The sequence below is a fragment of the Vanellus vanellus genome, assembly GCF_965231255.1.
Source record: "Vanellus vanellus genome assembly, chromosome: 6".
NCBI lineage: Eukaryota > Metazoa > Chordata > Aves > Charadriiformes > Charadriidae > Vanellus > Vanellus vanellus.
In genome coordinates, this window is record NC_138911.1 from 41,989,469 (window position 1) to 42,005,948 (window position 16,480).

The following is a 16,480-nucleotide window of genomic DNA, read 5'->3' on the forward strand; positions in this document are numbered from 1 at the left end:
AAGGCCAGCATCTAAAATCAGTCACTTAAGATATCAAACACCGCAGTATATGACCTCAAAATATTGTTTAACTTGATCATCCATTCATATCCTTTTTTAGCAGATGTTTTAATCCCCCGGATGACAGCTTGGTATATGGAATATTGTTGTTAAATACACTTTTTCAGATTTCAAATTAAAATTGGTTTTGCTGAAATTTATGATGTCATTGATGGTACATTATGCAAATACTGGAACTGCTGAAGAAGGACTTTCATGCCCCATCTTGCTGTTTCCACCTACCGTGTTTCACTGTAACAGTAATCTCCTAAATATTGGAGGGGAAAGGGTATAGCTAGAGGACAATAGATGTGTCTATACGAGAATGGGGTGGAGAGAAGCTAATTTACTCATCTTCAGCAGCTGGTCCCTTCACAAAACTTTACGAACGCAGTCCTCTGCAAGACTGCTGACCTAGTTAGAAATATGGAAGCCTAACTTGCATGTGGTCAGTAATCCAAAAAGCAGAACCTATTTCTGATAAAAAGTATTTTGGCAAGTTTTGTAACTCCTAAATTGCTTAAAAGTAGAAACGCCTGTGAGGTTTGCTGTTGCTGCTGGGCCCTGTTTTTTGCCATTTAGTATTTCAACGTTAGAACTTTGTAAAAACACCACCGCGGCAGGGATTTTCCTATTTTCCTTTCATATCCGGTGCATGAGGGTGACTGAAACTTGCACTCTCGGTGCCGTGCCAGCGCGTTTCATAGGTCAGTGCAGGCGTGACAGGGGAATTATGTTGCTTTGCCCCAGTTGCGGAGGTGCTGGGGGAGGGACAGCGGGGTGGAGCTTACTGTTTCTCCAGCGATTTTAGGAGCACTCTTGTGAACGCGCCCCTTCAGTGCCGGTTTTCTCGGAGAGCGCAGGAGAACCTTTCAGTTTTCCTTTCTCGCAGCGTAGTTGGATGATGATGCCTTTTTATTCTGCCAAGAAACAATTTAATGAATCAGTGTCCTAGTGTTCGGGTTCAGTTATTTCTGGCTGCGATAGTTTCTCCTTTCAAGCATTTGTGGGCTTTTTAAAGCTTCCCCAGACCTTGCTAATTAGTATCCACAGTGTGTTTTATTACCTTTGTCGATTTTTTTGTTTTGGTTTTTTTTTTTTTTTTTAAGAATGTGAAAAGAATGATCTATTTTAAAGTTTCTCCACATATTCTTACTTGAAGTGTTGCAACTTGTTGTGGTCTGTCGGTGAGAAAAGGATTTAAAGGACTTGACGTTAAGAGCAACTAGGATTAAGGAGGCGTTAGCTGTAATGCTGGAGAGCCAGTATATAGAGTCAAGCACATCGTAACAAAAAACAGGTCAGCAGGTTCCTAATGGTTTCTAATTGCAAACTCAGTGTATCAAAGCTAGAGCTATGCTCTGCATGCAGCATGGAGTAGCTTTTGTTTGCTTCTGCAGGAGCATGTTTTAATTTCTGTTTGCTGATTGCTTTCATGTCCTTACCAGAGCTGAGTCATGTTGAAAAACTCTTGCAGACTGCCATTTTTTTTTTTTTTTTTGTGGAAAAGCTACTAAGCAAGTGCTGCACTTCCTGTGTTTCTGTATCATTTAGTGATTCGGGACCAATTCTTTTGCTGGTAGGCATGTTTAATTTGTTAGTGATAAACATGCAGAAATAAGGACCACGCGCACTCCATCAAAATTTCATTTTCAGGAGGAAATGATGTAAAGGATATGCTTGAAGTAATAAGATAGTTTTGGCTGTTCGAACAGTTGATTTACACGCTTTAAAACTGGGGCTATGAGCAGCAGTGTCTAAGATGAAAATATTTGCAAATTGAGTGGTTTGTCTAACAATGTATTTTGGGTTTGTACAGCAACAGAGTTTAAGTTGAAAAATGGGCAGTGAAAAGAGATGGACTGGAAAGATACTCAGCATCCTAAAATATTAATTTCGTACAGTCTTGCTACAGAGCTTTTTATTTAACACCCTTTAATTCTGAAGTCTTCAAAACTTAAGCTAAAAGAGTTAGAAATTGTACTGAGAATGATTGGAATCTTCTTTTGTTTGCTTTCCTTGATTGCACTGATAGAAAATTTTGTTCTGAAGTGCCAAATTAATATTTATTAGTTTAATATCAGTTATAAATATTGTTTTGTGGGAGTGATAGATGTGAAAAAGATAATTTACTAAGTAGTGGCAGGATAGGAAATAAAATCAAATTAACATTAAATATAAATTTTTTGGCCTTCCCAGCTGGGAGAAGTAGAGTGGTGTTCGGATACTTCTTTGGCACTCTCACTGCCTGCAGGTGTAGTCTCTGGATGCTGAGACTCCACTTGAAATATTTAGGAATATAACTCAGTAGTCACAGTGTAGTTGATTTAATAGTGAAAGGCACTGCTTTCTTTTCTGCAGTCTTACAGCTTTTGTGCTAAAAGCTGAAATGCAGTCTGTATAGAAAAAAGAGTCAAACTAAAAACTTGGAGTGTTGCCCAAATTAATAGCTGCATAACTGAGTTATTTGCAGTCTTAGCACTATGGAAAAGGAATACAAGCAAAAGTTATTAATGTGTAGTTGAAGTATTTGTAATATGCACTGGTTAGCACAGAGAAAAACCAGCTTTAAAAGGACCTAATCTTCCTAATTCTCTTAATGTAGAATTACTGAATGTAATATAGGGTTTCAAAGTATTGAAGAAACAAGTAAGAGCTGGTATAAGGTTTAGTGAAGTTGTATGTCAAAAGCAGGCGTGCGTCCAAAATTAGGTGAAAAATGCATCTCCTACTGAATGAAAGTTTTCATAATGCTTTAGGTACTTATCTCCAAACCAGATGCATGCTGTTAAGTAGAGTATTTTCTTTCTTGAGCGTAAGGTTTACGGCAGCCTCCTGTATTACATAGAGCTAGAGTGTACAGAGAAAGAGGTACAAATTAAAATGTTTTATTTATTTACTTTTTCCAGTGAACCTTGTAAGTGTATATTGATGATGGCTTTTGGGCTTTAATAAAGCCCCACTTGTAAAATGATGTTTTAATTTTAGGTACATATTTTGACATTTGGAATTCTTATCTATAAGTTTTGATAGAGTTTTTGCTTATTGCAACATTTCTTAATCTGACAAAACCACAAGAGTTTAAACTTCAAATCTAAAATTTGCCTACAATAGATCAACTGAGTGTCCTCAATAGTTGCTTCAAATTTGCCTTCAAAGTTTTTGTTGTACGTGATCAACGGTTGAGTGGACAGTTGGGAAATTTGAATAAAACTTGAGATATTTTGTGTTTAGTCATAAATGTCAGGCCAAGGAGTATGTTCTAATCCAGGCTAGTTTACAAATACCAGTCCGGTATTAACTTGTGGAGTTCAGTAAAGTTCTGCTAGCTTTGTCAATGCTCAGTTTATTTACGCTACAGTTGTAGAAAATCAGAATGTATTTTTCATCAGTGAAAACTGTCATTTCCAAGGTGATTGTCTACAACGAGAGAAATGTGGTATTTGTTATTTTCCTCAAAGAACTTGTTTGCTCAAATCAACAAAGTTAATCTGAAAAATCTATTTATTCTTGAACTTCTAGTGTAGATTTGCAGGCTGAAGAATTTATTTAGAAGTACGATACCTCTCAGACATTGCCATTTACTCCTTGTCTTGCAAACATTTTTGTTGCAAAATTTGGTCTCATAACAGCAGTCTCCTTTCTTTTTATTTTTGCAGATACTTTGGAGAGAACTATGGTTTAGACTTTCCCACGTTAGCCATGGATGTAGCACTTTCTCCCATGAGAACACAAGAACTGGATCCCATGCCGTCTGATGCATCTCCCATGCTTATAAACATGACTCCTACAGTGGAACGAGATGGCGAAGAGGATGTCATGAAGGAGCTTGATTCTGGCCAACAGTATGAAAAGCCGCCTCCTTTACACACTGGGGCTGATTGGAAGATTGTTCTCCACTTGCCAGAAATTGAGACCTGGCTTCGGATGACGTCTGAAAGAGTCAGGGATCTGACCTACTCTGTCCAGCAGGACTCAGACAGCAAGCATGTGGATGTGCATCTAGTACAGCTGAAGGTAGGATGAATTTTATACGGCAGATTTTTCAGTGAAGGTGGTTTACTCATTTTGCTACTGGTAAAGTAAACAAAAGGGCTTTTCATAACTGCTGTAGCATGTCTGACAGCCTGTGTTTAAAAAGTGAAGAAATCCTTTTCAGGGAGTTAATTGAAACCGTATCATTCTCAGATTTTTTTCATTATTTACTCATCACTTAATTCAGCAGTCATAACCATATTAATGAACATGTTCACACTCCAAGAGCAGATAATACAACACTAACAGTAACCTGACCGGACAACTCAGAAGTCCTCAGAAATATTCCCATTGACATTAATGGGTTTCAGTATCTAAAGCTCCAGAATTTGTGTCCCAATAAGCATAGCCACTCCCTTGAAAACTGAGCAAGTTTCAGAGGAAGTAAGACAGAAAAGTGGTCTAGTGTCTGGCCTTTCAGTCATGTAAATGTTACGTTGAAGGTCGTACTCGGGTGGGACTACATAGAAAATGTTAAATGTGTAGAAATTTTTTTTCAGATCTGAGTGTTGGTAAGAAATATGAAGAGAGACAATTCAAACAGTCACAACCAGTAAATCAACTTCCCTCCCCCCTCCCCCAGCAAGAAAATGGATTAGCAAGACTGGACTTTGTCCAGCAAAAATCTGTGTTTTGTGTAAACTAAAAGAGCAACAATCTCCCTTTCCCCAACCCGACAACTGAACACGAGTATCTTTAAACAATTATCTCTGCCTTGGTCCCCGATTTAAATTTCAGTGTTGAATCTTTAAAGGTATTAAGGAAATTCAAGGTGAAATTCAAGTAAATGGTGTCTGGGATTGTACGTGTATGTTTGTTTTCTGCAGCAGATGAAGCATGCTTTTGAAGGCAGCAAACAACCTCCAAAAATAGCAGGCAAATGTTATCTCTTCAGACTAAGCTGTCTTCAGAGTCGCATTCTGAGGCCTGTTTATGTGAACATAGTCTTCCTTCATACTCAGCGTGATGGTATTTTATTTGTGTTTATTTTAGGACTGGAGCTGTAGGCTGTCTTAAAATACAACTCTGTGTACTGGGGCTAACCATAGAGCAATTGTACTGTAACCAGTCCTAACCAAACAGAAAGCCGATCTTGAGTTTTTTATGGACCCGCCATTTTTCTGAAAAATTTGGGGTGTACATTGCCTGCTTTTGATGAGAAAAAGGTCTATGTCCGCAATGTGCAGTAGGTTTTTAGCAAATACACCTAAAGGGTATTTCTGGAGGCAGACATAACAAATCTTGCTGGACTAAATGGCAGTTCCGATCTGGAATTGCTTGTGGCCATACTAGAGCAGTGCTGAGCTGAAAGTAAGGAGCTGTGGATCTTGTGGATGAATTCGCACACAGATTTGGGCTGGGTTTAGGGCACAAGAAGAACTGATTTTGGCCTGCTTACAAAATGAGAGTAATCTCTAAATGTAGCTCACCCTCACACATCCACTAAAATGTTTTATTCCCAAGTTGGAGGTCAGCTAATGAATAGCATTCCTCATGTTTTTTTTTTTTCCTTTTAAGAGTTTATTTGTGAAGTTGCAAGAGTCAACAGGAGTTCATAAAATAGTTTCCTAATGTTTTTTTCCATGTAAGCAATTGCTGCAGAACCTAGGGGTTGTCTGGGACGAGGAAGAGACCTGGTTAATACAACTGTAAAAAAGGACAAAAGAATAACACGAAGGAATCTCAATTATCTGCAGTTATCTGACCTGTCAGCCTGGGGGGGGTCTGTCATTGAGGCTGGCTAATATTCTGTGCACAGACCCCGGACTCACAAGGAAGTTGTTCTTTTTCTGTTTGTTTATACATGCGTGTATTTGTGTGCGTGCATGATAATGACTGGTATTTGAAGATCTTTTTAAAATATTTGATATATTTTAAAATTTTTCACAAAGTAACGTAAAAAGAAAAAGCTTTGAAAAGGATCTCTAGCAGTAGTAGTAAAAAATGCAGCAAAATCTTAAACACATTAGGAAGAGAATTTCTGTAACCTGCTTACCTTTAAACTTGTATACAGACAAAAAAGAAATAAGAATGTAAAAGCAAGTGTTGCGGAAATGCTTTTATTCAGACTTTAGATGTATTTTAAATTGTTTATCCTTGTATCCTCTTGTATTATATAACTTAACAAAAATCAGCTGAGAAAAAAAAAAACTCCCTAAAACCCCATAACCTCATCCAGATCCTCTTTTTTCATTTGTTCTGTGCTGTGATAATTCTCCTTGAGGGGCTCCTTCCAACTGATCTGTGTCCTTCTGGAATTGTCGTGCCCAGGCTTGACATAGGGCTCAATGTGAAGCTTCACCATTGGCAGAAGACTGGAAAAAGTGTTTCACGTGTCTTTCAAACAGTACATAGTAGTTTGGTATTTTCTTTTTTTTTTTTCTTTTTTTTTTTCACCACAGCGGGAGACGGTTGATTCATGTTCAGCTTGTGATTCACTGTAAGTCCCAAACTCCTCTGCTGCACTACAGGTTCTTCACCTCTCTATCCGTTTTATGTGTGACGTTTTAGATGTAGGATTTTGCATTTGTCAATTATTGAAATTTTTTTTTTAATCTCCCATTTCTCGAGTCTGTCTGTGAATTTTTCAGTTCCATCTCTCTCTTCTGGTACGTTTGAAGTATCTCCCCTAAGCACACATATTGTCATCATCTGCAAATCTAGGAAGCCTCTCTGTTCCTTTGTCCAAATCATAAAGACAAAAATGAATGATACAGACTCAGGATAAAAGTCTGTAACATAATAGTTTCTGAATAAAATTTTTTAAACTGCAAATGTAGCAGTCAGGCAAATAATTTTTCATTTTCTCCTAGTTTGTTTTTCTCAGCCAGGAGAGGTCCAATTCCATTCTCAGGCAACTTTCTATTCTTTTTGGATGCTTGAAGTTGATTTTCTTCCTCTGGCTGTCAGTTGGCTGATGGTGATAGGGCTGGTTTGAGGATCTAAGCCATAGCAGACTTTTTATGTTATTCCTTGGAAAAATTGCTCAGCAAACAGATCATCTCTTTCTCTTGTGAATATTTGCTCTGCATTCCTGTTGCAGATCTGTCTGTGCTGCTGCTCTTTCTGTAATCAAGAGCATTGTTTCTTTTTTTGTGGCTTTTTCCCTGGGGATTTTGGTGTTTGCTGACAGTCTCTTTTCATGCTACATGACTTAGGGCTTTACTAGCCACCCCTGATCCTTTGAAAAGACTTGTTTCTCTCACTTTTGCAATGCCCTTTCTCAGAACTAGCCACGCAGCATGAGTGGGATGCTTGTCTTATGTCGTCCCTTGGGAAATTTCCTGGAAAGCTCAGCTTCACATGAGTGCTTCAGTAAGCTAGATGCATGAATCATAACTCTCCGGGGTCCAAAATGCTTTATATTAGTCATTTATCTGGTCATCACTCTTAACTCAAGCTGTGCTAAGATAGATTTGCATCTCTCTAACACATTCAGTGTAGCTGTTACCGATGGCAAATATTTGTAAGAGAGATGAAGGAAATTATGTTTTTACTACATGCAAATCTAAAAGTGCGCTCTCTGTCATTGTATTATGTTAACCTGCTGAGGTGCTTTCACGATCTATTCAGCTTTTTTACTCTGAATAAAAAATGCTTGCTTTTACAGCAAATTCTTTCTTGGAATCCTCCTGAGGTCCAACTTGGGTTCAACTCCCATTCTTCTGCTTTGCTTTATATCCCTTAACCCTCTCAGGGCAGGGTCTGGTGTTTCAGGTCATTGATTAATGTTTTCTGTCTTCTTGAACAAACTGTCATTTTGGGTGATCTAGCATAATCTTCTGCATTTGAGATGTCTCTTAACTTCTAACTTATTGTGGACTAAAGCACTCCACCGCCACTTTATGACTTAAATGTCTGAGTCATATATTGTATATTGGCATAGAAACAAACACAATTTATGCCATGACAATGCCTTTAGATCTCTGCAGATGACTGATCTTTTCTCATTTTCCAAGTGGAGAGACTTCAGTCGCCTTTTTCCTGGATACCTGGGTCAGCCTCAAACATCTCTTGACTGGATCTTTCATCTTTCCTCCCAAGTCCTACGACAAGATTTTAATGAACTTTGCATAGTGGTCAAATATCGTGTAACTATTATCCTTTCACTATCTCTTGTTCCACTTTTGGGGGGCGCCAAAGAATTTTTAGTTGCTTTTCTCCTTGTATTTAAATCCTGGATAAGGGAAGAGTGTAATGAATTATCAAAGCAAGATATTAAAGGGTATTAGTTTCTAATATATCTGCAGTTAGATACAGGTTATGCCTTGTTTCATTCCATTTTGAAAAAATGTAAAAACAGGGAACTGTAGGTGTCTCTCTCTCATCCCCTCCTCTTGAATTCAGTAGGCTTTTATTGAACAAATAATATTAAATATTGCTGGTCTTATTGAGTAAATACTGAAGGCCAGATCCAATGACTTTTCTGAGTACTTTTCAACTTTTTTTTGTTCCTTTTGAAAGCAAGAATCATTTTTTTAATGTTATAATAAGTCACTCACAATACGGCTGAGTTTGGAAGAGAACTTCAGTTAAGTTCAATTGTTTGTAACTTGGAACTCAGAACTGTCTTTATCATAATGTGTATTGACTTATTGAATGCTAGCAGCATTGCTGAACTACCTCATCTACGACACATCTTTCTGTAACCTTAGAAACAGGGCTATGCTTTCTTCTCGCCTTTGGTTTGGTGACTCTCAATGGCTCTATTATCCTGAGGCTTGTGACAACATACCTTGCTTCTGCAGTTGTACAGCTTTTCAGCTGGACTATCTAAACCACCTTTAACGAAGTGCACAAATGAAGTTTTTCTAGAGTGAATCTCTAGCCTATACAGACAACTGTGTATTATAAGAAAAATTGGAGAAGAATCAAGCCTCATCAGCTTACCATAACATAATTGATATTTTACAAATGATCACAGAAGATATTAGTGACAGTCTTTACAGAAGGATGTATAGATGAAGCCCCAAATGGAAATACTGTCTGTAGTGCTTTATCTTGACAGAAGTTTGCCACAAGAGATAACTTGTACTCGACCGCTGAAAAGAAAACCCTAATTTGAGGGATTGACTGTAACTTTGTTCAGCTATTTTGCTTGCAGGCAAGATATGATCCTGATGCTTCAAGGAAGGGTTGCTGTGCAAATTTATGAGAGTTGTTATTTAAAAGGAGGTGAAGGGAAATAATGCCTCTTAAATTCACAGAGACATTTCTGAGAAGACTTCTGGGTGTGTTAAAGAGTTATGCTTCATGAAACAAATTTTGCTGACGAAGTTTTATACTTTTCCTGTGTGGGTGTTAGTATGAGTGTCTATAAAAGTAGACATTTGATTATAAACTATGACCTATAGCTCAGTGGAGACAACTTAAAGACACACTATTGTATTTAGGTTTGAGGATCCAAAAGTTGTTGCACATGAATTTGTGGAAGTGTTGTTATTTGCAGAGAGTCTCAGGTTTAGCAAATAGGTTGAGATCCAGTAATATGGTAATTATTTGATTTTGGGACTATTAACAATCCTATACTAAGAAAGTCACTTTAATTTGCGTAAGAAATAAAATTAGTTTAAGCGTCATTGATATGCAATTCAGTTAAACAAAATGAACATTTAAAGGTTGTCTGTGCAGTAAGATACCTCTGTTCTCAAATGTGATTTTCACTTTTTGAGAACTACTTTAGATTGCCTATAACTAGAGGACAGAATGCACACACCAAAAACTCCTAAAATGAAAGCGGACTGTAACTACAGGGAAAATGTAACTTTCATACTGAACTAGTTAACATGTCCTAAAAGTGTAGGACTGTGAATCTCAAAGGGACTCTCTTAAACTAATGACACTTGATAAATTTCAGCCTCCTTAATCCTGTTAAAGCTGTAAACTTCTCTGAGAAAATTAATCTGAAAAGTTTAAAGTTTGAAAGAGCTCAAATGTTTCAGTTGAATGCTAAGGGGGAAGGGAAATATTCTTCATGCTATCAACAAGCATGAGTAAAACGAAAATTACTAATAATTTTTTAAAGAGCATTTTCTTGAAATAGTTGAGGTTTTGGCGTACACTGCAGATTTGAAGCAATTAAAAAATTATTCACAATCTTTAAACTCTTTATTGACTTCAAATGTAAAAAAGAAAATGCTATCTGCAGCTGTGTGGCAGACTCACAGTTCTGAGTATCAGGATTTCTTTACTGCAATTTGGTAAGAAAACTTTTGGTATTGGTTCTCCATCTATCTGTGTTAGATTACTTATTTCAGGGAAAATATATGCAAAACTGCTTTGCTCTTATCTTTTTTCTTTTTTTTTTTTTTTTTTCCACAAATCCAACCCAAAATCTCACCTGATGACAGGTCATGTTTGTGAAGCACGTGAACACCAAACAGCAATTTGACTATGAACACATCATGTATTACACTGCTGTTTATGCATAGCGATTCCAAAAATTTGAAAGTCTTTGTAGATTACAATCTAAGTAACTGCAGATGTGATGTTGTTCTGTTGTTGTTTTTTAGCCAGATGGCTTAATACAACATAGGCAGAAATATGCTACCTGACAAGCTGCAAATCAAAACCAAGTTTGCTTATCGAAATATGGTGAAACACTAGATAATAAATACATTTATCTGTGTGGAACATTGCCGGTGCAATATATATATATATAAACCCTCATAAATTATGTTTATATTACAGTGTTATTGGTGAAATTTTTTTTTGAAGGGGAAGGGTTAAGGTTAAGAGCACATTCTAGCTAAGCCTCTAGTCAAACGCTAAATTTATTGCACACTCATCCCAACAATCTCAGTGGGACAACTTTAAATGCTTTAATTCACCTAGTGTTTAACTAATGGGTAATAGGATTTATTTGGATAAAAACAGATTTGTTGTGGATATTTTTTAAACTGTTTGTAGTAGCTATCATATTTCTTATGTTCAAGTTATTTTTCAGACCAAGTGTGCACTCCAAAATGCACTTCAAAAATGTCATGTGCTCATAAGTAACTCTACAGGAGCAGATGATATACAGTAATATATATCTAGAATGCTATAATGATAGCTTGATGTGTCTTTATACTGGCAGAAGGTATCTGCTATATGTATTAGTTCGATTCCTTGCAAACAAAAGATTTCATACACAATTTAAAAGAAGCAATTAGTTGGTTAAGAAGTTGTATTCTTGTTTAGTTTGCCTTTGAACAGCTCGGTGGAATCACAGCATTCAGTAGGGCAGTCGAGAGTGAATGCTGGTAAATACAGATTAACTGTTCTGAAGGTGGCTTTTGCAGAGGCTACCCTTTACTTACAGTCCAGGCTTGAACATCAAACAGGTGGGTTTATTAGCTTTTCTTATTTTCTGAGTAGTTGAGTAGGCCTACAGTTGTTTAATTTTTAAATTTTCCTCCGTGCCTTGAGCATATTCCCCTGTTCTGGAAAAAAGCCAGAATAGAAAACATGGAGCACCAGAAATAGATTCACGTTTCTCAAACTCTATTTAGTCAAACAATCACATTGTGTTTAAAGGCCTTCCAACTTGTACGGCAAGGCATCAGCCTTGCTCAGATTGATGTTTTTAAGGAAGAAGACGTGACTTTTTACTACATCTTAATGTGCTTTAGTACAATAACACCACACCTTGGTTTTGCAGCTTTTAGGCTAAATTCTCTTCTGCCTGAGGGGAGCAAACCCTCTTTTTCCCACATCCCTCAAAATTGTCCAAATCCCTTGATACGTTATCAAACATCAACAAAAGCTAATGCTCTGTTCTATATAGAGTGCAGCCCTGGAGGCGTTAGGCATGCTGTCTGCTCACTTACTGGCTCAGTGCCTTCAAGGATGAAAATGATGATCAAGTAAATGTAAATTTTCTAGGTACTAATTAGGTGCAAAGTTGCTCAGACTTGCCAGGACTGGTGGTAGTCTGAGCTCAGAAATGCAAAATTTTAGGCAGCTGGATACTTTTAATGGAATGAGCAACAAAGGTGTACCTGTGGTATTTAGATACCTGTGGGCTAAACGGCAGCTGAGCAAGATGATTTGGGACTGCATTGTGGCCCACCTTCTGTCCAAGTGTTTGTCCTGCTCTGGTCATTTAAGTCTGTTAAGAACACATTCCTGAAGGCCCAATCTTAAGTTCCCAATGGAAAAAAAAACCCCAACTTGTCTGATTGCTTCTAACATTTCTCAGTAAATACATGAATGCATTGGATAACTGCTAGTTATACAGTATTGCTAGTGCTGAAACCATTTTTGGTGTTAGAAATATTTTATACTAAGTGAGCATCTGTTAAGCCTATGTAGGCTCTTGCTTGTTTTTAACTTCAAGTACCTGAGTATTGCTAGTCACTATATTGGTTTATTAATATACAAACGATCTATTTTTCAACAGTAACCTTAGAAAAACAATAAGCACCAACATTTGTAATCTAATTTTAAATTATGGAATTATGGTCTAGTGTAGTTGTAGATAATACTGCAATTTAGAAATGAAATTTTATACCTTCAACGTTTAGCTAGTGCACATTGATAATTCATTTTTTTTTAGAAGCAAATAATGGCAGGTTAACGCAATACTTTTTTAAAATTAGGTGGATTTAAACTGTGCCATTCAGCCTTATAGAAAAAAACTTCCCCCCTCTCCTGCCGGTACTGTTCAGTCTGTGTAGATACAATGAAATTAAATTGTTTTTCCTTCTCCCATTAGAATTTAGTAAACAAGTCTACTGATACAGCCCATATTTATGCAAACCCATTGTCCTCTGATTGTCTGCTTGGGTGCTGTAGGAGACGTAGTATGAACACAGAAAGCAGGTACGTACTTCAGTTTAGTTTAGGAGATTTATTTGCCTTCTGAAAGCTGGTCCTTATTTGAGGGATCGGCTAGAGATGGAAGGCTGCTGGTTAGAATATTCTAAGAGGATGAAAGAATTGGGAGATAATAAAAAGAAGAAAAAATGGAGAAACAATAAGAAATTCCTATCTGTTGTGATATCATTTCTGAGTAGAAAAGCAAGAACTACTTGGTTAGCCTGCTGTTATCCATGTATCAAGGGAATGACAGTAGCCAAGAGCTGGAAAGGACTTAACTGGTAACCCCAGTGATAATGGAGGATCCAACTTGCATAATTTATCAGGGTAAATGAATAAATAATAAATGTTGCAGACAGTGTGCTGGACCCCTTTTAAGCTTGGACTTTCTTTCTAGAAGAGCAGGGAAAGGATACCAAGAAAAATGATTGGAATTACTGCCTTTGTGACAAAGGGACTTGAATATTCCTTGGAGTGGCAAAAGACACCAGCGCCAGGATGTCCTCTGGGCTTGGGCAAAAGAGACTTTTTAGAAGAGGAAAAAAAAAAAAAAAAAAGGCGTGGATTATCTAATTGACTCATTTGGGGTCCATATGCATGGCCTTTGGAAAGGAATTGTGAAAAATGTGTGGAGCATCTAAGCCCTCCCCTTAGCGCATTGGTACCATCTGAACAGCTCCTTAAATCAGCTTGACTTTCTTCAAAGCAATCCAGTAAGGATACACTGAGCAAAAGTACTGCAACTTGTGACATTCCCTCCAAGGGAGTGCTCTTCTTACCAGGGCTGAGATGCATTCATTGGTTTCTGAGCAATGTATTTGGACATAGAAGCATGGTGTGCAATTCAGGGGGGTGTAGATATAAGAGTAGGGTAGCATCTGCAATGCTATGGAGATCTTAAGGTTGTCCGAAAATAGATGTTTGGATTATTCAGTAGTCAGGAGAAGAAAGGTAAACATTTGCCTTTAAAAAATGAATTGGAGCTCTGATATGAGGAAAAAAAGTGAGTGTTTTGCCAGTCTTTGTTTTTTTCATCTGGTTCTAAAAATAAAAACTCTACCAAATCTCACTGTCATTTGGATGTCTACACTTTTGAAATATATATTTATTCCAGAATTTCTGGTTTAGGCCTCAGCAATACATGATTGCATGTAAGTGCACTTTGACCAAATATAATGATTATTTCTCCCTCTTCTCACTTCACATTGCTCCTACATTAAAATATGCTAATACAGGCTTTAGAAAATGAGCTAATGTACTCTACCAATGGTCTCTGGAGAAATATTAAAGTAAATATCAAATTCCAGCACAGATGTTACCTATTACAGCCTTCTCTAGTCTGTATCCTAATCTGACTCAAACACAAATGTTTACTGGATATAATGATGTAATGATATAAATACTTTTCAATATGATGAAAAAATGTTGTATGTTAAGTCATCGTGCAAATTAATTAACCAAAACATTTGCTGGGGGAATGTATTTTGTTGTTTAGTATATGTATATGTGGTGGTAATAACACCTACAGATGTCCAGATTTGCTGGGAAAAGCTAAATTAATACTATTTCAATGGTATGAGTAAGTTCTAGTAATGTCAACTTTTTTAATTAAGGGTCACTGACAGTATATAATTATTTTTATTTGAAAGTAAGGATGCCAACAGGAATTTTTATTATGGTAGCTGTGACTTGGTCAAAAGAATTTATTTTATAAATATATATGTAAATAAATATATGTGTATACAGAAAAAAAAGCAAACACACAAAAAGCAGTGCCCCATAAATCCTCCCGGTGATCTTTTTGCTCTATTTGTCGTTTAGAAAGTAGGATATTATTATGTTTTAGAACAGTCATCTAGTTCCGATCTACGTTGTGAACTATTATGTTTACAGACGTTTTCTTGCTTTGCATATTTCAGTAGGCTTTGTGGACATATTTCTTATTAGTCATTAAACTGGTAGGGTTTGTTGCTTTTTCAATTTATAATTACATGTCACTTAGATATCTAAAAACTGTAATATGGCATAAGGGAGCAGTCAAAGAACAGGCACAGAAAATTGCACAAAATACAAGGAATTTTTTAGTTTGCTTCATTATTGTTAAAAGTGCCCGATGGGCCTTTATTATGAGGGAGTTGACAGAAGAAATTTCAGGTTATGGGATGATTGCTGTCTGAATGCCAGAAATGCAACCTGAATATTTCAGTAACGTAACACGCTTGCATTTTAGTCAGAACAAGTTCCACAAGTTTGTGATTTTTAAATATCCTTGGATATTTGCCTCTCGAGTTACATGAATTCTTCCTCAGAATTAAATCCCTTTCTGTATAGTTAACCATTAAAAAGCCTTCTGTGAACTGATGCGATTCCTTCGTAAATCGGTTAAAATCTCACAACTAACAAGCGAGTAAGCACAGCAAAACGGTGTTGTGTGTTTTCCTGTGAAGAACGCAACGACACGTCTGCATAGCTACATTTATACTTTCAATTGAAATGTTGCCCTATGCATAGCACCCATCCTGTGACTGAGGTGCATGAGATGTCTTCTGGAGGATTGAGATGAAGTTCACGTGGCCTTGCCTGAGCCTCACCTGTCTTCTTGGGGCAGTCTGGGAACCGTGCTGGCCCCTGAGCTTTTCTTAAGGATCGCTCTGGAGCTTGGCCTCATTGTTTGCATCTAACAAATACAGCTGGGTGCAAGTCCGGGCAGGAGCCTAGGTTCAGGCCAATTTCTGACTGACATCGTAGGGGTAGTGATGTCAGGTCCTAAATACACACTAGACGTTTTTTCTTAGATTGTCTTACGCTTCCTTGAGTTGTGTGTGAAGCAGCATTAGTAGTATTACATACGTACATCCAAAAGACTTGATCTGAATATTTTAACGTGTTCCATGTCACTGTCTCTAGTGACATGGTGCGGAATCAGAGGCAGATGAACAAGCTTTCTTTTTGAACAGGGGCTGAACCATTTACCATGCACTGTGCAGAAACACGGGGGGAAAAGAGAATGAATACCTACCAGTTCCATCTGTTAAAGCTTTATGAATGCTCTCTCCTCTTTCTCCCTGTAAACGATTCCCTGGAGGAAGAGAATAGCTTCTGTGGAGTCAGTTATGATTCTAGGCCTTGCATTTCAAAAGATGGAGCGCTTCTTTTTTTGAAAATGTTTCCATTTCTTTTTGGAAAACACATGTGATTTAGAAGGCATAAAGCAGCACCGCATTAGCAATCAGAGCACTCCAAAATTCTGACTGACCTTTCGTAAGTTTTTACAAAATACAAAATCTACTCAATCTAGTAATACGTTGCAATTTCCCTTTCCCATTGAGCAGTGTACTTACTTTTCATAATCTCTGTTAGCTGAGAAAAATAATCTCATAAATTTCAGCGAACTGTATTGTTTTTATTCTCCTCAGTTGGCCCTGCAACTGTACCTGCCCTTAGCTGTGGGCTTCAAAAGGGACTTGAAAAAAGTTACAATATATAGTCTTATCTTTTGGTGGGGCCATTCATCTCTTTGTGTTCTGATGAGTACAGTTGTTTCTGATCACAAATTATAGACATTCAAAATGCGTGAAAGCAAGTAACGTTTCTGCAGAATAGG

At 37.2% G+C, this 16,480-nt stretch overlaps 1 protein-coding gene across 1 annotated transcript in view; it reads left to right on the forward strand.

Annotated features, from left to right (window-relative positions):
* Positions 1–3,741: 3,741 nt before the first annotated feature.
* Positions 3,742–16,480, forward strand: part of AKAP6 (A-kinase anchoring protein 6) — a gene marked incomplete at its 5' end in the record, with an annotated part of 237,330 nt that continues 224,591 nt past the window's right edge. Inside the window, one exon of the mRNA XM_082484839.1 lies at positions 3,742–4,056. Within this exon, the coding sequence (XP_082340965.1) occupies positions 3,742–4,056 (315 nt within the window). The remainder of the gene's footprint in view (positions 4,057–16,480) is intronic.